Below are 25,697 nucleotides of genomic sequence, written 5' to 3'. Positions count from 1 at the left end.
CAGAACAATGATGGGCAGCCGGTGTTCTGGCGTATAGAGTCCGGGCATCAAATAGTGTCCACTCCGTACTGCGCATGCACAGTACGAAGCAGACGAAGCTTCGGAAAATCTCCGAAGCTGAACGGCGCCTGCGCCGTGAGTGGAGGTGGTAGCCCCACCATCCAAGCGGACATAGAGTTGTGAATTTTAGAGGGCCCCTCGCGGGCGAGCTTCGCTCTCCACGCTTCGGGCTCGGCCTCGCTGCGCTCGGCTCTTTTTTATTCTAACTCTATGTCCACTTGGATAGTGGGGATAGAACCTGGACTCACGGCGCAGGCGCCGTTCAACCTCGGCAATTTTCGGAATCTGTGTTCCTGTGTACTACGCATGCGCAGTACGCAGGGGACACTATCTGATGGAGGACGCTATTTGACAAGACACGGGCACCGGAGGAAGCGCCTGTAGACAGCATGTAGCATATAAGAAATCAGCAAGACTGGGAGAAAAAAAGGTTAAAAAAAAAAAGAAAAAAGTATAAAAAAAAAAAAAAAGGTAAATAGTACCAATGCACAAAAAACATGGCAATTGTTTATGACACACAAAGAAGGGAATTTAATCAAAACTGGAGCAGAAAGAATCTGAAGCTGCTGTGTATGTCAACCAATCAGCTTCTATGTTCAGCTTGCTCTGTTAAGCTTTGAAAATAAAACATAGAAGCTGATTGGTTGCAAAAAACTCTGGAGCTGCTCCAGATTTTGGCTGCTCCAGTTTTGATCATTTCCCCTCATTGTGTTTGCACACTAAATGTATTACATCTAGGGTTAAGATCTATTTTATTCATCCTGTACACGTTTGCTCCACCAGCGGTAATATTTCTCCTTTAGTGTACTTTTATTAGTTGATGTTGGCAATAATGGAATTGATCTGAAAATATACTGTGTATTCAGGTGTTTGAACAAGTATTCCATGCGTCAGTTTTATTGACTTATCTTCTTTCCTATTGCAAAATTATTGGAAAAACGATCATTGAAGTAGTACAAATCTTATGTCTAAAATCTTGGAGCTAAAAGGTCTAATTTTTCTCACTTTAAAAATGATGAGAGGGATGAAGGAAAAGCAAATGCACTAAGTTTACACCAGATGCAGTCAAATGTGCTTTGAAATGCAGTACAAATGCAAGAAAAATGAATGTATTTCAATAAGTCTAGTTTACCCCGTGCTGTGCCATTTTAAAAATAAAATAAATACAGCCAAAAAATCCTCCACAAACACATGTAAACCTGCAAATGTGACTGCATACTGAACATGAGGACTGGGGTGTAAATGAGCCCCAAGTGGTTCCAACGGTGTTCCTGTCTTTCTATATCTACTTTATCCTTTTTTAAATTAAACAGAATTCCAGCCTAAACCTAACCAGCCCTAAAACTGTCCCCTTGTACCGCTTAACACCAATGCTGACTAACCTATGTAAAAAAAGATGTACATAGTTATTTTTCAGGCCACTCCAATCTGGTTACATGATCTCCTATGTCAGCCAGTGGAAGCTGCAGGGGAGAGAAAAGAGCGCACGAAAATGGCTGGGCAACGTCACCGATAGGCTTCCATGTCCCAGCCATTGTTGGTGCACTCTCCCCTGCAGCCACGATTGGCTGACACAGGGAATCATGTGACTGAACTGGAGTGGGGTGAAAATAGGTACATATATACATTTTTTTTTTTTTTTTTTTTTTTACACAGGTCAGCATAGACTTAGGAGAGGGGAGGGAACATTTTTAAGACAAGTTAGGTTTAGGCTGGAATTTATTATTATTATTATACAGGATTTATATAGCACCAACAGTGTGCGCAGCTCTTTACAATATAGGGAGACACTACACCAACAGTACAATTCAAAACAAGAGGGTTAGAGGAGCCCTGCTCCTGTGAGCTTACACTCCAAGAGGGAGGGGCTAGTGAAACAAAAAGGTGGGCACTGTGAGGGACGAACTGACGAGGGGAGTAGAAGATTTGGTTGTTAGCTGGAGGCAGGATAGGACACCCTGAAGAGATAAGGGATTGCCTAAAAGTGGACAGAGCAGGAGATAGCCGGACAGATTGGGTTAGGGAGTTACAGAAGGTAGGAGAGGCTCTGGAGAGGTCTTGGAGACTAGCATGGGAGGAGGAGACAAGGGAGCTAAAGAGAAGAAGGTCTTGGGAGGAGCGGACAGGACGGTTTGGGTGATATTTGGAGATAAGATTGGTGATGTAGCATGAGGCAGAATTCTGAATGGCTTTGTATGTTATTGTTTTTAATTTTATTCTTTGGGCAATGGGAAGCCAGTGGGGGGATTGGCAGAGAGGCGTGGTGGACACTAAACGGTTGGGTAAGGTGGATGAGTCTGGCAGTGGCATTCATGATAGACGGAAGAGGGGATAGCTTGCGAAGAGGTAGGCCAATGAGGAGGGAGTTACGATAGTCAAGGCGAGAGATAACAAGGGAGTGAATAAGTTGCTTAGTGGTCTCGACAGTTAGAAAGGGGCGTATTTTGGAGATGTTTTGGAGGTGAAGTCTGGATGATTTGGACAGCGATTGGATTTGGGGCTGAAAGGACAGGTCAGAGTCTAGGATTACACCTAGTACCTTGGCATGAGGGGAGGAACTGATGGTTGTATTATTGATGTTGATGGCGAAGTCAGGGGGAGGGGCACGGGCTGGAGGAAAAATTATGAGCTCAGTTTTCGAAAGATTGAGTTTGAGGAAATGGTGTGACATCCATGTTGATATGTCAGTTAGTATACGAGAGGAGACTGAAGGAGTGAGGTGAGGAGTAGAGATAGATTTGCGTGTCGTCAGCATAGTGGTGGTACTGGAAGCCATGGAAGTTTATTAACAGACCAAGGGAGGTGGTGTAAATGAAGAACAGAAGGGGTCTGAGGACAGAACCTTGAGGTACCCCTACAGAAAGAGGAAGTGGGGAGGAGGAAACCGTTATAGGTCCCACTCAAGGAGCGCTGGGATAGGTAGGAGGAGAGCCAGGAGAGAGCAGAGTCTTGATGGCCAAGAGTGGAGATTTTTTAAGGAGGAGGGGATGGTCGACAGTATCAAAGGCTGCTGAGAGGTCGAACAGTATGAGTATGGAGTAGTGGCCATGGTTTTGGCAGTTAGTAGGTCATTAGTGAGTTTTAGTAGGACAGTTTCAGTGGAGTGTAGCAAGCAGAAGCCAGACTGTAAGGGGTCAAGAAAGTTGTTGTCAGTGAGGTAGGAGCTAAGATGGTTGTAGACGTTGTAATAGTTGAGATGCAAACGGGAGCAAGGAGATGGGTCTTAAGTTGTTCAGGCTGGTGAGCTCCAGTGACATCTTTTTAAGTATGGGGTTGATCAGGGCATGTTTTAGAGAGGAGAAGAAGGTGCCAGTAAAGAGGGAGAGATTGAAGTTGTGATTGAGGGAGCATAAGATAGAAGAGGGTGGCTAGTAGATGTGAGGGAAAAGGATCCAGGGGACAGTTGGTAAAGGCTGGCTTCTGAGAAAACTTTAGAGACCTCTTCAGTAATAGCAAGGTCAAAAGAGGAGAGTGTTGAGAGTGGATTAGTACAGGGTATGTTAAGTGGGTTAGATGCCTGTGCAGTGGAGATGTCCCCACGAATTGCATCAATCTTGATTTTAAAGTGATTGGCAATCTCGTGAGCAGTGAGCCAGTTACTGGGTGGAGATGGTGTTGTGCAAAGGGCCTCTTTCACATGGGACGGAATCCTATTTGATTAGCTGGGGTTCGGTCTACTGATTCCCTGCTGAGCAGAGCAAAGTAGGCAGATGACAGGTCCCTGTTCACTCTGCTGTATGGGCGGCCAGGAATAAACAGACTGGTTGTCCATTTACACCCAACAGCCCTCCAATCCAGTCTGCCTAGACGGGGCGGACGGATCCTATATATATATATATATATATATATATATATATATATATATATATATATATATATATATATATATATATATATATATATAAAATTTTTATTTAATTTTTTTTGCGGATTGGAGGTAGGCGAGCACAAACTGACACAAGTCCATTTACACCCACATGTCCACAGGGATACATGGACCTGAAAACCTGACAGGCGGAACTGATCAGATCGCCCATGTGAAAGGGGCCTAAATAAAAAGGAGGTACAAATTAAAAAAATCTAAGCAAGACAAGTATAAAAACATGAAAGAGAAGAAAGATGGTCCTGGCCCATTAAAACTTAAAATCTGATATCCGTATTGCATAGAGTCTCCTGATGACTACTTACTTTTGGTGTCCAGCTGGGCAGCATACTTTTGGAAGCCTCTCAGACAGACCTTCTCCCCCAACAAGGTCAGGAATTCCTCAAAGGCTGGTCCAGCGCTTTCATTGTTATACATCTCCTCCTCTGAGCTCTGGCCAGCTTTGCAGTATAGGATGCCTACCTTGTGTTTCGTGCAGAGCTGCAATCAGAATTATACATCAGTACACACAAAGCCAGGGAACATTTTATGTATTGCTGATACTTCCCAAACTACAGGCCACCCACAGATTGTACAGATCTTATCGGCCTATCTACAATACAATCATAGTCTGCTAGGTACCACCAAGTGAAACATGAACAGCCAGACTCGTCATAGCTGCAGTATCTTTTTGAGCTTTGTGTTTTTTTCATACCCAAAAACATGTTTGCCACCTTTTTGGTGTGCCACTGACAACGAATAGCACCCCACAAGCCCAATGCACATATTTTGCACGTGTTAATACGCTACACAAGTGTGGATGGAGGCTTAGATCGCTTTCACCAGAACGCGTGTCTTCATTTGAAGATATTTACTTATCTCTTCTGATCACAGTTGTAATGTTCTTGATTTGCCATCACTTTCTGTCTCAGTGATAATTATACCCTGGAAAAAACGAGGTGAATAAACCCGAATTGGGCTCTAATCCTTTCCTTACTCTAGCCAAAACTAAAAATAAGGGTGGGCTATACATATACTTTAGTTCTGCCTCAGGCCAACCCTCTTAAGAATAATGTTTGCCAGGTGATAAGTTCAAGTCAAAGGTTTCCCTCTGATTGAAATAAGAACCTTTGTATATCCCCAGGTATAGAAAAGGCAAGCTACGACATATAATAAAACCCATTTTATTACCTGCCATAGCTTTCTATTACACAAAGAGGTCAGCGGATATAAGGACCCTATAATTTGTGTTATGATAATTGTTTCCTATCTCCCAAAGGCATCAATAAAATAATATGAAATATGTAAGCATGCGTGATATTTAAAAAACTGAAATCTTTATCTTTAAATTCATTAAAGGACACTACACCTGTATAAATCTAAGTCCTTGTACACACAGTCGGACATTCCGACCACAAAATCCGTCATATTTTTTCAGACGGATTTTGTCCGAAACTGGCGTTGCATACACACGGTCGGAATGTCCGACCAACAAAGTTTGATAGCTGGATATAAAATTTACCGACAACATGATCCGATCAGACTTTGTCCGATCGTTTGTAGAGAATTACAATCGGACAAAGTGCCACGCATGCTCAGATCAAATTACGAGTCCAAAGCTATTGGGTACTAGCCTGAACGTAGTCCCGTCGTAACGAATGAACGTCATCACTATTCTCCTTAGAGCAAACCTATAGTATGCTTTTTCAGCAGTTGTTTAAATAGGTCATCGTATTACTTAAAATAGAGGTGACTACTAGAGTAAAAAAAAAAAAAAAAATGTAAACCTTTATTACAGGCAAAAAAAAAAAGAAAAGAAATAAACACTATAAAATTTTACGGCTTACACTTACAAGCACACCATACCATACCATTCCCCTTTTTAACGGTTTTCCTCACGTTCCATTGCTCATTAAAACAGTTCAGCATTTTAACCACAACCCACAACAAGGACAAAAAAATTCTGACATCCTCACCCCCTGTTCATCCAGTTTCAGAAGCTGCTCAGTCACTTTGGAAGAATTCATGGCCAAGCGCAGACTGTGTATACTAAGCTCTGGAATGACAGATTCCAAGACATCCTTCAGAGGCAGACCGCGGACAGTACCATGTTTAGCTGTGGTTGGCACAGCATCTTCATTGATCATTCCTCTCAGGGTTACCAACTGTAAAGTAAGAGACATGGGAAGACACAGGCTTTAAACGTCATTCAATAGGCTGCCTCACTGGCCAAGAGGAATGCCTGGGAGGGTAGTGGTATATTAGACACTACCGGGAAGTGCCAAATATCTGCTGGGCCCACATTCGGGAGTGGAATGCAGTTAAAGCTCCTACAGTACAAAGCGGGCACTTCTCGGCGCCTGTTTGCACACTTATTTTGGCACTTTAAAACAGAACTCCAGGCCAAGTGTTATATATAGTCACATTTAAAAAGTGTCTTACCCACCTATGGATTTATATTTCTGTCCAGCAGCTTTAGTGATTTATACACCTCTGCCACACAGCACAGTTAAGAGGATTATGCCATTTTTTTTTATTAGCCAGGCCATACATACATTTTGCAATTCTCTTTCCTGCCACTACAGGTTAAAAAAAAAAAAAAAATGCTTGATTTCCCCATCAATACAGTCACTGTTGATAGAGGAATCCCTCCCGTGAACGTATTGTGTTCTTCCGGTGAGGGGGGGTCTGAACACAATGGTTATTGCTAGTGGCAATGATCACATGCTAGATATCCAACATGCTGGTTGTACCCAAGTGAGATCGATGAATCGTCCTGGGTTAAATCAGCCTGCCCATACATGGATCAAATCTTGGCCGGTCCCTGCTGAACCTGTGGAGATGCCAACCATCTATGGTCGACTTTAGAGCTAAGGAATAAGGTGTTGTCACCTCCGTGACAGCAACCAGCTGCTCCTCCTTCCTCCAAGCTGAGTGTTGCTGTGCAAGGGATGATATTAAATCAGACTGGGGTGTTAATGCCAGTTGTTGGCAAAAATACAATATTTTTCAAAATAAGCAACTACATTAAATGTAGAGATGCACTGAAATTTCCACGGCTGAAAATGGTTGCATTTTGCTGATACTGATTTTACTATGCTTATGATGTACTTTTCCTAGGTCACGGGTACGTTATTCATGCATTCTTGCTGCATTTTCAATGTATTTCAACTGGGAAGTGTATTTTTGGTGTGTGTTTTTTAACTGACCAAAAATGCAGCAAGCAGGATTTTTAACACCACAACGGAAGTGCAACAGACTAGTGTGAAGACATACATAGAATTTAAAGTGGTTGTAAACCCTTACAAACCACTTTGACCTACAGGTAAGCCTAGATTAAGGCTTACCTGTAGGTCCAAGAAATATCTCCTAAACCTATACGGTTTAGGAGATATTTACAAAAAGACAGCCACATGCGCCGTAGACAGCGGCACGCAGGCGCATTGGGCAGGCCGCAGATCGCGGCGATATGCCGCTCGTGTCGGCTCCCGTGCGCATGCGCGGGAGTGACGTCATTGCGGCTCCAGTGAATTACAGCGCCGGAGCAGCGAGACCCGGAAGTCGCTCCGGGATACATGGCAGCGGCGAAGAGGAAGACGGAGGACCGCTTCGGGGGCTTTGTTCTCAGGTAAGTTATTCATAATGAGCTAGTATGCTATGCATACTAGCTCATTATGCCTTTGCCTTACAGGGTGTGTTTTTATTTTTATATTGCCTTTACTTTCACTTTAAAGGAATACATTTTTCTTGTGCTAAAAGTGCCAATAATGGCCCAACAATAAATTCATATTCATTTAAATTCGTAATTTTCATTAAAAAGTTGAATATAATACAATTCTAAATAAAAATATACATATTTTTTAAAAACGCTCATTTTCAGTTTTCGGCCAAGTGCATCCTGCATTTTCGGTTTCTGCACCAGAATTTCCATTCGAGGAACCTCTAATTAAATGATTGTTTTTTTTTGTTTTTGATTTTACCTGGATTTTGGCTTTAAACAATTATAGATCATCACCCGCTGCAGCAAGATCCGGGTGAAGAGACAAATTATAAGGTAAGAAATGATGATTCAGGGGAAGAATTTTCACCATCATTAGAGGTTCTTAGTAATGTACAAATGCCATTATTCTACACAATAACTTCAAAGCAACCAACTGGTTATAAAGGCAGTGACAGATTAATGGACGTGTTTGATGTGATGAGTGATGCTGGCCACACACAGCCTGATATGTGTAACACATATTTAACAAAAGCACCTCTCCAGACAATCAGATTCTCAAGTGACACCAAGGACCAACCAGCAGAAATCTCCACTGTATACTAAAACGTTTCAACAAATTCAAAATCTTTTTGGTGATTGTTTTACCTATAGTAAAGAAAAGTGTCTTTGTACTAAAGTTCACACCTAGGTGAAGTGAAGTCTGCACTAACATACAAGTCAGATTTTGGGCATCCCCTGGAACAAAAATATATTTTCTGGTGAGGTCATTTCAAAGGGAAATCACGTATAAAGGGATGCAGAGCCTAACACCTCATAACCTCATTAAAACCCTGCAAGTGCAGCAGCTGAATAATTATTAAATCATTCCCATACACATTCATTTTGCACATGGACACAGACAACAAGCTAAATCTTCAGAATAGCAAAAGGTATTATTAAATCCTTGCAATGCACATAGATCACCCAGAGGGGAAGGTTTATTTTTTTCAGCAAAAGTGGAGTTACTTTTAACCAACTAACGGCCAGCCGCCGTTGTTATACGTCAGTACTTTGATGTGAAATATAGTTGTTATGGCAGCAGATAGCTGCCATAACCCCAGTATCTTCTTAAACGGTGGGCAGCTGGCTTTCAGATAAAAGTGGTCTCTGTGGTGGATTTGTCGCAAGATCACATTTATTGGTGACAGGAGAGGTTCGCCCCTCCCACCGCGCTCCAGACACTCCCCTGTGAGACTGGATGCCAAGTGAGGGCAAGATGGCCCCCACTCGGCTCCATAACATTGGATGACAGAAGCAACGTCAAATGTCACCTCCGCCCAATGCTCTTAACCACTTCAATACAGAGCATTTTCATCCCCTTTCTGCCCAAGCCAATTTTCATTTTTCAGCACTGTCGCACTTTGAATGACAATTGCGCAGTCATGCGACGCTGTACCCAAATTACATTTTTATAATTTTTTTTCCCTATAGAGCTTTCTTTTAGTGGTATTTGATCACCTCTGCGGTTTTAATTTTTTGCGCTATAAACAAAAGAAGAGCGATATGTTTGGAAAAAAATATATTTTTTTTTTACTTTTTGCTATAATAAAGATCACAAATAAAAAAAAAAAAAACTATATATATCTATATATAGATATATAGATATATAGCATATTCATTGGTTTGCGCAAAAGTTATAGCGTCTACAAAATAGGGGACAGTTTTATGGAATTTTTATCATTTTTTTGTTTTACTAGTAATGGTGGCGTTCTGCGATTTTTATCGAGACTGCGATTTTGACTCCATTTTGGGACCATTGGCATTTATACAGAGTTCAGTGCTATAAAAATACATTGATTACTGTATAAATGTCACTGGAAGGGAAGGGGTTAACACTAGAGGGCGATCAAAGGCTTAACTGTGCGTCCTAGGGAGTGATTCTAACTGTAGGTGGAGGGGACTCAAGGGGAGGAGACCGATTGGTGTTCTTCCGTACTAGGATCACATGATCGGTCTCCTCTCCTCTGACAGGACATGGATCTGTGTGTTTAGACACACAGATCCACGGTCCTGCTCGGTTAATGGGCAATTGCGGGTGCCCGGCGGACATCGTGGCCACCGGGCACACGCATCGGGTCTCGAGAGACAAGGCAGGGGTGTGCGCGCGCCCCCCAGACAGCTGGGAAGCCCGGGATGTCATAGGACGCCCACCCAGGATGGGAGATCCAATCTGTGGATGTCATATGACAATGGGCTGGTATTGAAGTGGTTAAAGGCTTTTTTTTTTTCCACAAAAAGACGTTTATTTTTTTTAATTGCATTTAAGTCTAAATGTGAGATCTGAGGTCTTTTTGACTCCAGATCTCACATTAAAGAGGTCCTGTCATGTTTTTTTATTATTACAAGGGATGTTTACATTCCTTGAAATGGGAATAAAAGTGAGCCAAAAAAACATTAAAAGGACAGTGTAAAAAAAAAAAAAATTATAAAGTACCTCCGTCCCGCAGAGCTCGCACGCAGAAGCGAACGCATTTGTAAGTGACGCCTGCATAGGAAAACTGTGTTCAAACCACACATGTGAGGTATTGCGAGAGCAATAATTCAACGAGTGGGTGCAATTCTGAAGCATGGCATGTTGGGTATCCATTTACTCTGTGTAACATTATCTTTCACAATCTAGAAAAAAATTGGGCTAACTTTACTGTTATTTTTTTAATTCAAAAAAGTGTATTTTTTCCAAAAAAAACTGTGCTTGTAGGACCGCTGCGCAAATAAGATGTGACAAAGTATTGCAATGACCACCATTTTATTCTCTAAGGTGTCTGGAAACAAAAAAATATTTGGGGGTTCCAAGTAATTTTCTAGCCAAAAAAAAAAAAAATGGATTTTAACTTGTAAACAACAAATCTCAAAAGAAGAAGATCCCCTTAAAAAAAAAAAAAAAAAAGTCAGCAGCTAAAAACTAATAATCGGACACTTACCTGTCCCAGGGTCCAGCGATGCGAAGCCCCGCTCGTTTCCCCCCTCCGCTCAGTGGCGTCGGCATTCTAACTGTGGGCACCCGGCAGTGGCTTCACAGCCGGGCACCCACTGTGCATGCAGATGACTGACAGAAGGGAGGGGGCAGAGCTGAGCCCTTCCTGCGCCGAGGGGAAGTGATGTCAGGAGCCCAGGCACTGAAGGAGGCAGACTACGAGGGACGCCCTAGCAACAGGCATTTAGAGGAGAGTTAAAAAAAAATTCACTTTTTTTTTTACATTCTTTTTTTAGGAATTGTAGTGATTTTTAGTTATTTTTTCTGTGCAACACCACTTTAAGTGGTTAAACTGCTATGAGAGCTTCTTCTCAGCATTTGACACGGACAGTCTCACAGTGTCCTTACCTCACTGGTTCTGAAGATGATCCTGTACTGGAATTGCGGTCCGTGATCCTTGCTGTCTTCCAGCTTGTCTCTTTTCAGACTCACAGCAACAGGACCCAGCTTCTCGTCCACTCCAAAATAATTACAGTGTTCTGGAAAACAAGTTCACATTTCATTCACTTTAAATCCATATGCTCCAGTCTGTAGACCAGCTAAAACAATAAACAGCCAGTAACCAGTCTGTGTTCTCACCACTTCATCTAGCCGAGAACATTCCTCTGTAAAGTGAAATCACAGGATTTACGATATTGTCACCCGCAGCTATAGAGGAAATCTACAAATGGCAGAGCCTTAAGCCTGCCATTCATGATTCAGCAGGGACTGGCCACATTTCGATCCATGTATGGGCACCCTGTTTGTACACAAGTGGTTCTATTGATCGACTTGTGTACAACCAGCCTGTTGGATTTTTCATAAACAATTGGTGCCGCCAGCTATATCCGGCAACACTAATCATTGTATTCTGCTGGCGGGGAAGGCTGCCTACCATAAGAACATAATAGCACTGCGGGAGGGATTTGCGGGAAGTAATTGGGCAATCTTTCCTTCTACCTGTGGTGAAAGAAAGAAAATTGCATAATCTATGGCCAGTCCTCACACAGATCTCAGCTTACTTAAATCACAACTCTGCCCCGAGCTACATCACCAATCTTGTCTCCAACTATCACCTAAATTGTCCCCTCTGCTCTTCTCAAGACCTCCTACTCTCAAGCTCTCTCGTCTCCTCCTGCCATGCTTGTCTCCAGGATTTCTCCAGAGCCTCTCCCATCCTCTGGAACTCATTACCTCCACCGGTCCGGCTATCTCCTACTCTCGCTACCTTCAGGCAATTCCTGAAAACACATCTCTTCAGGAAAGCCTATCACGTCTCCAACTAATCTCCTACCACTTCCATCAGCTCATTCCCCACAGTTACAATCTTTTGTACCAACTGCCCCAGCCTATTAGATTGCAAGCTCTTCTGAGCAGGGCCCTCTTAATTTTATTGTATTTTATTGTATTGTAACTGTATTGTCTCCTTTTTATATATGGCGCTATATAAATCCTGTATAATAATAATACTACTTTGTCTACTACATGTAGGATTATGGGATATTGGGAACACCTAAATAAAAATCGGGGTGTTGTGGGAAGGAGGGGACAGGGCAAGATTGATTCTTCTTCTGCTACAACAGGGCCTACAAAGGAGCCTATCGGCCATCAAGTCTTGATTGAAACACTCAAAAAAACCAAACCTGTTTCAGGGATGGATCGATACTGGTACCGAGTATTTTGACAATAATCCAATACAGAAAACCGCTACTTTGCGGTGGTACTTGCGTCTATACAAAATTATTGGGTTGAAATTGCACTGGAAAGAATCGCAAAGCGAACAGGAATGCTGTGAAATTCATGTCCGAATTGCATTAGCACTATCCTTGTGCTGTGATCATGCAATAAATCACTCGTTTGGACGCTATTTGTGTCGTTCCATGGTGTGCTGACAAATATCTTCACCGTGACTTGAACCAGAATCCAGCTGGTTGTTGCTACAGCACCCAAATCCGAGAGCGCATCCAGGAACGTGTGCGTCGGGAAAATGAAGCACTACGAATTGCATGCAGGTCTCCGCACTTGCCTATGTGAACCCAGGCTGAAATCACCATTGACAAGCCTATGTTCACACAGGAGCAGTGGGGAAACTGCATGCAATTCGGACAGGAACCACACCGCTCTGCTCTTCACTGTGCAGTAATATTTGAACCCACTCATTTTGTATGGACGCAAGTCACACCGCAAAGTAGCGGTTTCCAGTATTAATTTTGTATAGGCTCAAATTGCACCGCAAAGAACTTGATCGAAAGTATCGGTACTCATACTAGTAAAGGGTATGGGTGCAACCCTACTCTATTTGAAACATCACCAAAGAGGTCATCATCCTATGCCCAGGATTATATCCCAGTTTAGAGCTGGTAATTCCAGATTTCTCCATCATCCTTACACCAAGGCACAGCTATAATTTACAATTGGCTTTCTTCACTTCGTCTTAATTGCTGTATATCATTCCACTAAGTACTGCAAACAGCTGTATGGGGGGTCCCAATGATGATTTCAAGACTCGCTGTAAAAGCAATAAAACCTTGCCCCCTGTGCTACAACAGAAATGTGTTTAAATCATCAATGGGTTTTCCTTTGTTTTCCAAAATCCTCTTTAACGACCAAAGAAACCAGTCATATCTCAACATTCTGATTCAGAGCCCATAAAAATCTAGGAGACAAGGCCAGGCTTACTAATAGTTATAGTCGTTTGTTAAAAGGTGTCAACATGCTAATTGGAAAAGAAAACTAATTATACGTTTTTCCTTAAGAGAAAATCAGGTCAAGGTCTTAAATATAATCTGCTAAGCGATCCATGGTGGTGTACAGTGCGGCTATTCGGGAGGCTGCACCAATATTATCAAAGGCAATCCATTAGGCAATCAATGCCTTGTAGGTCTTGGTATGTTGGCTATGGGGATGTGTGAAGGTTGCCGTCAAATAAATAACAGTACAACCCAGAGATGTGGCCGACCTCAGGGGATGAATATGATGGGGACTCTTCCAACTGTCAACATGCCAGAAGATATGGAGATCCATTAAAGGATCAATGTACTGATGTAGAGGGTAAGTAGTACAGGAACGTGGAGCAAAAAACATAAAATAATGAGAAAAAAAAGATGTAGCCCTAATAAATGGTCAGCTCACCCAAAAGTCACATTTCACCTCTGAATATATGCAAGAAGGTTAAACAGGAACCCTGAACATCTAAGAAAAAAAAAATTTCACTATAGCTAAAAAGCGTAATTTGTGTGCCAACTTTTCTTGTTTATCAACCAAGTCCTCTTGGAAAAATGACTGAAGCTGTCTCCAAATAGAACGTACAGTAAAACCTTGGATTGTGAGCATAATTCGTTCCAGAAACATGCTTGTAATCCAAAGCACTTGTATATCAAAGCGAATTTCCCCTTAAGAAATAATGGAAACTCAAATGATTCGTTCCACAATCATTTATCATAATCCTTCAGTTTATAGTCCATATAAAAAGATTATAGCAATGTGATAGGTTGTGTAACCATAAAATGTCCATCCACAAATGGAAGCCTCCACAAGGGGATTAGAACCAAATCCAGCAGGAGCTCCAGAGTATAAAAGAGAATAGAGGCGCCTCTAAGTGTAGCAATATGTTGCTAAATGTTGGACCTTCATTAAATGTAACCATATTGCTACACTTAGAGACACCTCTCTTCTCTTTTATACTCTGTGGCTCCTGATGGATTTTGCTTCTAATCCACTTGTGGAGGCTTCCATTTGTGGATGGACATTTTATGGTCTTCTCTTTTATACTCAGCTGTGATAGACGCTACTCTTATATCAAGACATCGCTTATATATCAAGTCAAAATGTATTAAGTTTTGTTTGCCTTGCAAAACGCTCTCAAACCAAGGTTTTACTGTAATGCCAATTTTTATTAGCCAAATATCTGCATTTTTGGATATAGCAATATACTAAGTATACCTGGCCTTGGACCTCCCCACAGTTATCTAACATGGTTAGGCCTCATGTACACCGCTGCTGGCAAACGTGTCTGGTTAAAGCTTGTAGGAGGAGTTTATATTCTCCTCTGACTGTCCTATGAGGCTGCATGACCCCTGACCTTCTGTCTGGAAAGTGCCGATATGCCCTGTGCTGATCACATGCACCCTCCCAAGGAAAAAACAAAACAAAAAAAGAAAAACAACAACTCTCTAGCAATAAAATGAGCATGTGCAGCTTGTCCCCAAGGCTCTGTCAGCAGACAGATTGGGGACAGGAGAAGGGGAGGATCTGTACATACAGGATCAAACAGCCTTTTTACACAATGCAGATTATTAACCCCTTAGGTTCCACAGTGAGTATAATAAGCATGCTTTACTGCATGTACAGACTGATTTTACTGTTGTGGGTTTAGTAAACACTTTAATGCACCATTAACCCTCATGCCGCGTACACACGACCGGACTTTCCAGCAGACTAGGTCCGATGGACTTTCGGCAGAGTTCCGATGGACTTTCTGAACAAACGGACTTGGTCACACATGAACGGACTAAGTCTGTTAAAAAGTCTGTTCGTTTTGAAAGCGATGACGTAAGACGGGACTAAAAAAGCAAGTTCAATAGCCAGTATCCAATAGCGTCCCTTGCGTTGTATTTGGTCCGTCGGACCAGCATACAGATGAACGGTTTTCCCGATAGGGATTGAGTCCGTCTGACAAATTTGAAAGATGTTCTATTTCTAGGTCTGCCGGAAAGTCCGGTCGTGTGTACGCACATTACTCTACTTTTTGGGTGTTTAATTTACTTTAATTTGCAGAGAATGCAGCACGAGCAATGAGACAACCTAGGCAAGGTGATTAAAGCCAGGCACTTCGAGGGAATCCCTCAGAAATACAAGAAACTAGTAGGCATCTACCAACAAAATGAAAGATTAGTTTCAGGTAAATAAATCCTTTTAGGAGAAGATTGATTGATGCTCTTGTACATATATAACGGCACAGTATTACGAAGTCCCAGCTGGTGAGAGCGATTTTCTTGTAGTCGTTTCCTAAATTAATGCCAACACTGTGCTAATTACCACATCTGACAGGCATCCTTCTCTCCGGAGACATGCTGTATTCATAAAATCTATATTAGGAACGGTCCCCCATGCCTTCACAGCTATTAGGAAGCTTGCTCGATAATAAAGGGACATTATTCTAATTAGGCCAAACAGACAAACTCTACACCTTTACATCAGTTCACATAATCGGCTCAATTCACCAAGCTATAACACATGTGTCGTAATGTTCTTTATTTTTGGCCTTATGATTTCTATTTGTAGCTCTTGTTATAGGAAATAACTATTACATAGCTCCAGGAATAGTCCTAAACACAATCATGCCATGTTCTGGATCTACAATACAGAAAATGGATGTCAACATCGTTCAGCTGATCTACAGGAACGAAACATGCTGCGCGGAGTGTAGAAAGACCTCCTCCCCTTCCATGAGTGCAATCCTACTTACATCCTTCTCTAATCAATAACTTCATCACTGTGTTAGGGGGGTCAATAAATTTAATAATGTCTTGGCCCATAAAACAAGCTATTAATAACATCGGCTTGCACACAGCTCAGCGGTCCATTAGTGAAGTGAAGATAATTAGGATAAAGTTATAATTCTGACGGGGGGAACATGACTTCTAATATTCCAAGTGACGGGCTCTCCAGGCGGTCCTAGAATCCACAACAGCTGATTACAGGGACTAATGAAGCTGCATTCCGCAAAGCGGCATATGTCCGTCCGGAGGTGCACCTGCTTTTATGTAATATTCGCACTGTGTGCTCCCATTATACCAAGAAATATTAGAAGAAAGAAAGTTACATCAGTGGATCTTCACTGAATCTGAGCAACACAAACCAAAAACTATTTCATTTTTAATACGCAAAGTAAACACCTCCATTCATCCATGTCTCCTTGCTTTATTATGCTGAGAAATCTCTTTCGAAAAACAACCCCCTACCATTTCTGTAGCTAGCTGCTGGAGGGTCTATTGATGCTGGCTGCTGGGAGATCTGTTGTTGTTGCTGCTGGGGGGGGGGTCTAACGTTGCTGGGTGGTGGAATTTTGTTGTGGAAGTTCATTGTTGCTGGGGGGGGGGGGGGGGGGGGTCTATTGATGTTTAGGGGATCTATTGTTGTGTGGGGTCTATTATTGCTGGGGAGGAATCCATTGCTGCTGGGGGGGGGGGGGTCTATTGATTTTTAGGGGATCTATTATGCTGGGGTGGAATCCATTGCTGCTTGGGGGGGTCTATTGATGTTTAGGGGACCTATTGTTGTGTGGGGTCTATTATTGCTGGGTTGGAATATATTGCTGCTTGGGGGAGGGTCTATTGATGTTTAGGGGATCTATTGTTGTGTGGGGTCTATTATTGCTGGGTTGGAATACATTGCTGCTTGGGGGAGGGTCTATTGATGTTTAGGGGATCTATTGTTGTGTGTGGTCTATTATTGCTGGGGTGGAATCCATTGCTGCTGTGGGGGGTCTATTGATGTTTAGGGGATCTATTGTTGTGTGTGGTCTATTATTGCTGGGTTGGAATACATTGCTGCTCGGGGGGGGGGGGTCTATTGATATTTAGGGGATCTGTTGTGTGGGGTCTACTGTTGCTGGGGTGGAATCCATTGTTGCTGAGGGGGGGGGCTATTATTGTTTGGGGGGTCTATTGTTGCTGGGGAGGGTCTATTGTTGCTGGCTGCAGGGGATCAATTTTAGTGCATTTCTTGTCATTAACAAATTCCATACCAATTGTTTAGCGCCAAAAAAAATACTCGGTTCTGTATTCTCCAAAAGGGGCAGTACTGGGAGGTGGAACCAAGGACGGTGCTCAGAGGTGGGTAGGGGCGGAGACCAGGGATGACTCAGAAGGGAGGAGTTCCTGCACTGCCTCTGAGGGAAAAAAAAGTCCTGGATATGAGACATAATTTGCCTAGGCAAGAAACCAGGAAGTAACTGAAGAACTGTAAAAAAGTTTAAAACAAATAATTATGATATACTTTCCTATCCATTTACTAATGCTAGCAGCATGAGGATTCAAAATAATCAATGTTGATTGGGAGAGTGAAATTTCATTTAACCACTTCACGTCTGGAAGATTTGCCCCCCTTCATGACCAGCCCAATTTTTGTGCCATACGGCAATGCATTACTTTAACTGACAATTGCGCAGTCATGCAGCGCTCTACACAAATGAAATTTGTCATTTCCCCACAAATAGAGCTTTCTTTTGGTGGTATTTGATCACCTCTGCCTTGTTTTTATTTTTTGCGCTATAAACAAAAAAAAAAAAACTGACAATATTGAAAGAACAAAAACATAAATAAAAAAGAAAAAAATTCGAATTTCTTCATCACTTTAGGCCAATATATATTCTGCTACATATTTTTGGTTAAAAGAAACCCTAACAGGCGTACATTGATTGGTTTGCGCAAACGTTATAGCGTCTACAAACTACGGGATATATACTGAGATTTTTTATTTATGTCATTTTTTTTATACTAGTAATGGCAGCGATCAGTGACTTATAGCAGGACTGCGATATTGTGGCAGACATTTGGACACTAACGTTTTGGGAATGAGTGACACTAATACAGTGATCAGTGTGAAAAATATGCACTGTCACTGTACTAATGACACTGGCTGGGAAGAGATTAAACATCTAGGGTGATCAAAGGATAAACTGTGCGTGGGAGGTGCCTTTACTAGGGGAAGTAATCAATTTTGTTCCCTGATTTGAGGGGAAAGTAAATATATTACTTTCCTGCTGATAGGGCAGGGTTCTGTCCTGTGTAAATTCCTGATGATCACCGGGTGCCTGTGGCAATCCATTGGCTGGCACCCAGTGATCAACATAGTTACATAGTACGGTTGAATAAAGACACCAGTCCATCCAGTTCAACCTGAGTGAGTGTCTACAATTGTCCCTCTCCCTGTGTATCGGTCCCTACTCTCAAGGAGTCCACAATCCAAGGTCTTCATTCATATACTAGGGACAATTTTTGGGCAGAAGCCAATTAACCTACCAGCATGTCTTTGGATTGTGGGAGGAAACCGGAGTACACGGAGGAAACCCATGCAGGCACAGGGAGAACATACAAACTCCAGACAGGATGTGTCGTGGTTGGGATTCGAATCAGCAACCCTTTTTTACTGCTAGGCGAGAGTGCCAACCACTACACCACTGTGCCGCCCAAACATCTGCTGTGTTTAATCACTGCACAGCTGGGCTACCAGCAGCGCACGCCCCCCCAGAAGTGTCAGATCACGTACTAGGTAAGTGATCTGGCTCAGAGCTACTGTATATCTAGATCTCCTAGACTGTAAGCTCTAACGAGCAGGGACCTCAGATTCCTCCTGTATTGAATTGTATTGTAACTGAACTGTCTGCCCTCATGTTGTAAAGTGCTACTTAAACTGTTGGCATTACATAAATCCTGCATAATAATAATATACGGTTGGCAAGCAGTTATTATACACGATTTATATAGCGCCAACAGTTTACGCAGCGCTTCAATCAATGATTTGAAGGGGGTGCTAAAAAATGTCCACTCCCCCTTCCTGCTACCTATGCTGATTAACCCGTGTTAAAATAAAAAAAAATAAAAAAAGATGATGTTAAAAAAAATGTATATACTTACCTATTTTTAGCCCGCTCCGGTCACGTGATACAGCTTAGCCCCGTGCCAGCCAGGGGCAGCTGCAGGGGACAGGAGGGAATGCCCCCTGTAGTGCATGCACTGCAACTGCATCGCTTGATACTTTGGAACCATGTGATCCAGTACAGACAAATGCGCTGCATTTGTGATGTGCGTTGGGGGGGGGGGGGGCGGGTGTTAACTTTACACTCACACCCGAGAAACACTAGTAAAACACTCAAGTCAGGCGTTTTTATTAAAGTCTTCGGGGTCAAAAATGTACTTTTTGGAGCGACAGGCGTTTTGCTTCAGGCGACAGAACGCTCAGATGTGAACAGGGGCCACCGAAATGCTGAAATGAATGGGTTTCGGCTTGTTGAGTGTTTAAAAGAGAAAGAAAATTGCTCAGGTGTGAACGGGGCCTTACAAATACTGAAGCCGATGACTTAACAGACACTTACCAGACCAGGAGTCCAGCGCTGTCCTCACTGAAGCCGGTCCTTCGACAGGCTTTGGATCATTGGCAGCCATGCTGTTGCACATCTGGCTCCCACTGCACATGCACAAGATTGTGCGTCGCTGTCAGACCGTCCCGCAGCCTCCTGGGAAGTGGGACATGTGACATGTCCCAGGAGGCTGCAGGCATGTGGGGGGGTCGGCGAGGGTGACGTAATTCTCACCTAGGTGAGAACTGCAGAAATGTGAGCGGGTACCTGTCAGAAAAAAAGGTACCTGCTCCTATGTGGGGTGGGGAAAACCAGAAATGTTGTTATAGTGAGGCTGGGGGAGGAGGATGAATGGAACTTTAACTGTTAAGTAAACTTTAATAAGTGACAAACACTGTACAGTCTTCTTACAGCAGAAAGTATTTGTAGGTCTGACTTCCATCACAGATCCAAAGAATCAGAGGTTTATTCCTTATTATAAAATAATTGGTAGAGCCATGCAAATTATTAATTTAATGCCCATTTGAGACCAAATGTATTCTCAGAACCGTTAGATCAGGGGTAGGCAACCTGGGGCCCTCCAGCTGTTGCAGAACTACAAATCCCATAATGCCTCTGGGAGTAATTGTAACTGTCAGCCTTGCAATGCCTCATGGCAAATGTAGTCCCACAACAGCTGGAGGGCCCCAGGTTGTCTACCCCTGCGTTAGATAATAGTATTAATGCAGCGAGATTTCTTCACAGAGGCATAAAGAAATGATGTGCATGGCTCTGCCCGCTATGAAGGATAAGCCCTTAATTTTTTTTTATCTGTGATGGAATTAAAACCTGAAATAGTTTGTTTTAAGAAGGCTCTACTTCTACTATGTTACTCAATCAACTGGGGGCTTTTTGGTGCCTTTCAGCTCACCTCACAATATAGTGCCTGAGTATTAATATAAAGGGAAACTAAAGCCGTTTTTGGTCATTTTTTGTAAGGTTCAAGACTCCGTTCACACTAGTCCGACTTGTCATGCAGCTTTGAAAGTTGCAGCCCACTGATTTCAATGGCACCTCTTCCGTTCTATGTGACTTAAAGTCACAGCAACTTTGAAAAGGTTTCCGCATTAATGTGACTTCGGTGTCAGAGTGTGGCTAAAACATGATGCTTCAGTACTGTGTTCAGTATATAATGGTATATCTCAGTGGTCTCCAAACTGCGGCCCTTTGCTTGCCTTTATCTGGCCCTTGGGGCACTGTTCCTCTCACTGATCCAAGACACTATCCCCCACCGACACCAATGACTGAGCATTATTCAACCCCCCTGACACGAATGATTGAGCATTATTCCTCCCACTGACACCAATGATGGGGTACTATTCCTCCCACTGACACCAATGATGGGGTACTATTCCTCCCACTGACACCAATGATGGGGTACTATTCCTCCCACTGACACCAATGATGGGGTACTATTCCTCCCACTGACACCAATGATGGGGTACTATTCCTCCCACTGACATCAATGATGGGGTACTATTCCTCCCACTGACACCAATGATGGGGTACTATTCCTCCCACTGACACCAATGATGGGGTACTATTCCTCCCACTGACACCAATGATGGGGTACTATTCCTCCCACTGACACCAACGATGGGGTACTATTCCTCCCACTGACACCAACGATGGGGTACTATTCCTCCCACTGACACCAACGATGGGGTACTATTCCTCCCACTGACACCAACGATGGGGTACTATTCCTCCCACTGACACCAACGATGGGGTACTATTCCTCCCACTGACACCAACGATGGGGTACTATTCCTCCCACTGACACCAACATTGTGGTACAATTCCTCCTACTGACACTGACGATGGGGTACTATACCTCCCACTGACACCAATGATGGGTTACTATACGTCCCACTGACACCAATGATGGGTTACTATACCTCCCACTGACACCAATGATGGGTTACTATACCTCCCACTGACACCAATGATGGGTTACTATACCTCCTACTGACACCGATAGGAAACTATTCTTCCCGCTGACACAAAGGGGTACTATTGCTCCCCACTTACACAAAGGGGTACTATTCCTCCCACTGACCCCAACGATGGGGTACTATTCCTCCCGCTCACACTAAAGTCCTGCCCCCAAGAGTCTGAAGGACTGTAAACTGGCCCTTTGTTTATTACGTTCGGAGACCTCTGGCATATCCAATAAAAAAATCCAGCACTAGCTCTGCACTTACTGACTGCTCATTCAGCCAGAATATCCATCTTTACCAGGAAAACAGGGGGAGAGGACCATCTCCTCAGCTATTCAGCTGTATGTGTATGTAAAGCATAGCAGTAAACCAGCACTGTGGATTAATAGACTACACTTGCCATCTGCTAAGGGGGAAAATGCAATTTTTATATTAAAAACAATTTTCAAAAATGCAATTTGTATTCTAGAACATAACATATGTAAACATTCATCTCTTACCTTTACCGTGGAAATATTCTTGATAATACCGAGCCCCTAAATCTACATGCTCAATGCTATATGGTTTTAACCTCCCTTGGGTCTTCTGTATTTCCTTGGAGACTTCCAAGACAGATATGCTGGCATTGGTACAGTACATAGAAAGGGATGGCTCCAGAAAGCCTCCTTCACTTCCATTTGGGGAACCCGCTGATGCTCTAGAGAAGCTCACATTACGTTCAGACATTCCTCCTGTTTCGTTTCGAAAATGTGGACAGCTGAGGAGGAGGTCATTGCTGTTGTTGTCACCCGGGTCTTGCTCCAGGTTCTCCTTAAAGTTTAGGTCCTCCGTGCTGGTAAACTTGGGGTCCATGTTGCCCAGACCAAAGGCTTTAGACACTGCTAGGGACACAGCTGATGCAGCAGAGGCCCCCGTTGTAGTGTTGCGTCTTTGGGCAACATAGTTCCGGTTGGCTGCTACTTCATTAAGGTCAAACAGCATGCTCTGTACATCATAGTGGCCAAGTGTCTTTGGGCAAATCCAGTGCTTTGCGCTTTCGTCTGGCTCCATGAATGACTTTCCAGGCTCGTTTTCACTCTTGTTGCTTCTCAGCTTGCGAAATATAGAGGAGTCACTGGATTCCCCTTTGGGGTTTCGCTTTTTTTGTTTATCCTTTAGGGTACCATCATCTCTCTGAAACTGTCCATTACGGAGGTCTGTTCTGGAGCTCCCTAATAAATGTAGATTAGAAGCAGTGCTGGAGTCATCATGGAGATGACCACTACTTCGGCTAGGTGACTCATTGCCTTTGTCATGCTTTTCATTTCTGAGTTCTTTAAGCATATCATACAAGCTCTGTTCAGACACTCCTTGCACATTGATGGAAGAGGTGCTGCCATACTCTCTGAACAGTGGCATGCCATTGCTGAATTTTGACCCCCTGGGCTCCATGGAAATATCCACATCACACTCGCTGAGTGTTGTCTCACTGTTGCTTCGGTTCCGAAGAGTAATAAATGTCCTGCTTGGTGATAGGGGCCAACCATCTTGGAACTCAACATCTTTGGACCTTTTTCTTGGCAACCTGTGAAGAGCCCTAAATCTTGGGGAACCGCCATTGCTTTGAAAATGTTGTCCATTTGGATAACTTCTTTGCTGGTGGAAATCCTTTGACCCTTCCATTTCCCTTGATGGGCTAGGAGTCATTGTCTCTTTCTGGGTATCCTTTTTGGGAGGCCAGTCAGCGATCCTGGCTCGTACCCCCATTTTTGGCATTGCTGGGGTGATGGAGCTGAACCTGGAAGCCTCTGCACCATGTTGCATGCCATTGCTGTTCTGTCCCCAGTAGCCTTGGGAATAATAGTCCGATCCCCGACCAATATCATTAGCTTTCATGGATGTGCCCCCGGACTCCACGCCATCATTTTGATAGGATCTGTAGCTTGTCATGCTCTAATACAGACATAAATATCCACATTGAGCAAAAATGTGTCACAGTTCTTTGTAATGCCAGAGTGCAGAACCATTATTGGGGTTTGGTATGGGAAATGTTTTGGGCAGTAGAATTCACGTAACAGCCACTTCTGCTCACATTCATGTCAGTGGAAAAGGCAGATCATTTCAGGAGGTACCTAAAAAATATAAGCGATTTACAGCAATTAATTTGGTTGTACAGCAATAATAATGATGAAGAAAATCATAAACTAAGTCAAGAAAAATGCACACCGATTTTGGTATTAGTTTCTCTAAGACAGGGGTCTCCAAACATTCTAACCAAAGAGCCAGTTTACTGGTCTTCAGACTTTAGGGGGGCCAGACTGTGGTTATTGAGAATAGAAATTATCCTGGTGTCAGTGGGAGTACACAATGGTGCCCCAACATCGGCGTCAGTGGGAGTACACAATGGTGCCTCAACATCGGCGTCAGTGGGAGTACACAATGGTGCCCCAACATCGGCGTCAGTGGGAGTACACAATGGTGCCCCAACATCGGCGTCAGTGGGAGTACACAATGGTGCCCCAACATCGGCGTCAGTGGGAGTACACAATGGTGCCCCAACATCGGCGTCAGTGGGAGTACACAATGGTGCCCCAACATCGGCGTCAGTGGGAGTACACAATGGTGCCCCAACATCGGCGTCAGTGGGAGTACACAATGGTGCCCCAACATCGGCGTCAGTGGGAGTACACAATGGTGCCCCAACATTGGCGTCAGTGGGAGCCATGGTGCCCCAACATTGGCGTCAGTGGGAGCCATGGTGCCCCAACATTGGCGTCAGTGGGAGCCATGGTGCCCCAACATTGGCGTCAGTGGGAGCCATGGTGCCCCAACATTGGCGTCAGTGGGAGCCATGGTGCCCCAACATTGGCGTCAGTGGGAGCCATGGTGCCCCAACATTGGCGTCAGTGGGAGCCATGGTGCCCCAACATCGGCGTCAGTGGGAGCCATGGTGCCCCAACATCAGCGTCAGTGGGAGCCATGGTGCCCCAACATTGGCGTCAGTGGGAGCCATGGTGCCCCCAACATCGGCGTCAGTGGGAGCCATGGTGCCCCCAACATCGGCGTCAGTGGGAGCCATGGTGCCCCCAACATCGGCGTCAGTGTGAGCCATGGTGCCCCCAACATCGGCGTCAGTGGGTTTCATCTGCATTTTTGGGGTCAATGGGAGGAATAGTGTCTTCCATCAGTGGAAAGTAAAGTGCATCAGTGGAAGGTGTTGCATCCAGCCCCCAAGCTGCAGTTTAGAGACCACTACTCTTGAAGACTGTTGTTTGGGGGGGGGGGGGGGGGGGTGTGTTGATACTCCTAGCAGAAATCCAGTGGATTAGCTACAATGTAAAATAAACTGTTGGTCACCCCTGAATTTTCAGGGAGCCAAGAAATGTACATGCAAAGTAATTAAACGGCTATTTTAAAATAGCTGCAACTTTTTACAGTTCTACTTAAATCGTAGTCTGAAGGTGCAGTTACACTTTAAAGAGCAATATCGCATTAAGCAAACAGACAGCTGCCTGCAGAAGATATGTAACACAACAATAACCATGAAGCCTTTCTTTAAAACCATAAATTACGCAGAGACAGGGCTCGTTAATAATCCATGAATTAGACTGGAACGGGACTCTTTAATAAAACAAAACTGATACTGGAATGAAGCTCATGAATCATAAACGATGATGGGATAGGTCTTAGAGAAATTTAAAATGATAATAAGATGCGTCTCATTCCTAAATTATAAATGGGATGAACAAATTCATAACCTATACATGGCAATGAAAGATTACCTTCTTCATAAAACACAGTAGCTGAATATAGAGGGGATAACGCCGCTGGTTTAAATAAATTTACAGAGACTCAGTCACTACTTGGCTTACACAAGAGTCTGAGTCTTAAATTTGAATGATTTTTAGGCTTGCAGACTTTAGTGATACAAAATGCTATTTTCTTAAACCAGGTAATACTGCCCAGAAAGGTCGCCTTTCCTCCTCTTTTGGTAGTCCCCCCTCCGATGCCATCCACTCCTT

The 25,697-nt window shown here is 43.5% G+C and overlaps 1 protein-coding gene across 7 annotated transcripts in view; it reads right to left on the bottom strand.

Annotated features, from left to right (window-relative positions):
• Positions 1-25,697, bottom strand: part of SIPA1L3 (signal induced proliferation associated 1 like 3) — a 277,415-nt gene that overhangs the window by 84,450 nt on the left and 167,268 nt on the right. For all 7 annotated transcript variants that reach the window (XM_077482696.1, XM_077482750.1, XM_077482741.1 and 4 more), the window contains exons 4-7: positions 22,197-23,807; positions 11,005-11,135; positions 5,899-6,087; positions 4,249-4,423 (exon numbers count right to left, since the gene is read on the bottom strand). In XM_077482696.1, the coding sequence (XP_077338822.1) occupies positions 4,249-4,423; positions 5,899-6,087; positions 11,005-11,135; positions 22,197-23,625 (1,924 nt within the window). In that variant the 5' untranslated portion in view covers positions 23,626-23,807. The remainder of the gene's footprint in view (positions 1-4,248; positions 4,424-5,898; positions 6,088-11,004; positions 11,136-22,196; positions 23,808-25,697) is intronic.

This window comes from Lithobates pipiens, unplaced genomic scaffold (assembly GCF_037356315.1).
Source record: "Lithobates pipiens isolate NorthernLeopardFrog02 unplaced genomic scaffold, aLitPip1_a1.2 Scaffold_1, whole genome shotgun sequence".
Classification (NCBI taxonomy): domain Eukaryota; kingdom Metazoa; phylum Chordata; class Amphibia; order Anura; family Ranidae; genus Lithobates; species Lithobates pipiens.
The sequence above is the reverse complement of the archived record's forward strand: the minus strand, read 5'-3'. Positions and strand labels throughout refer to the sequence as shown.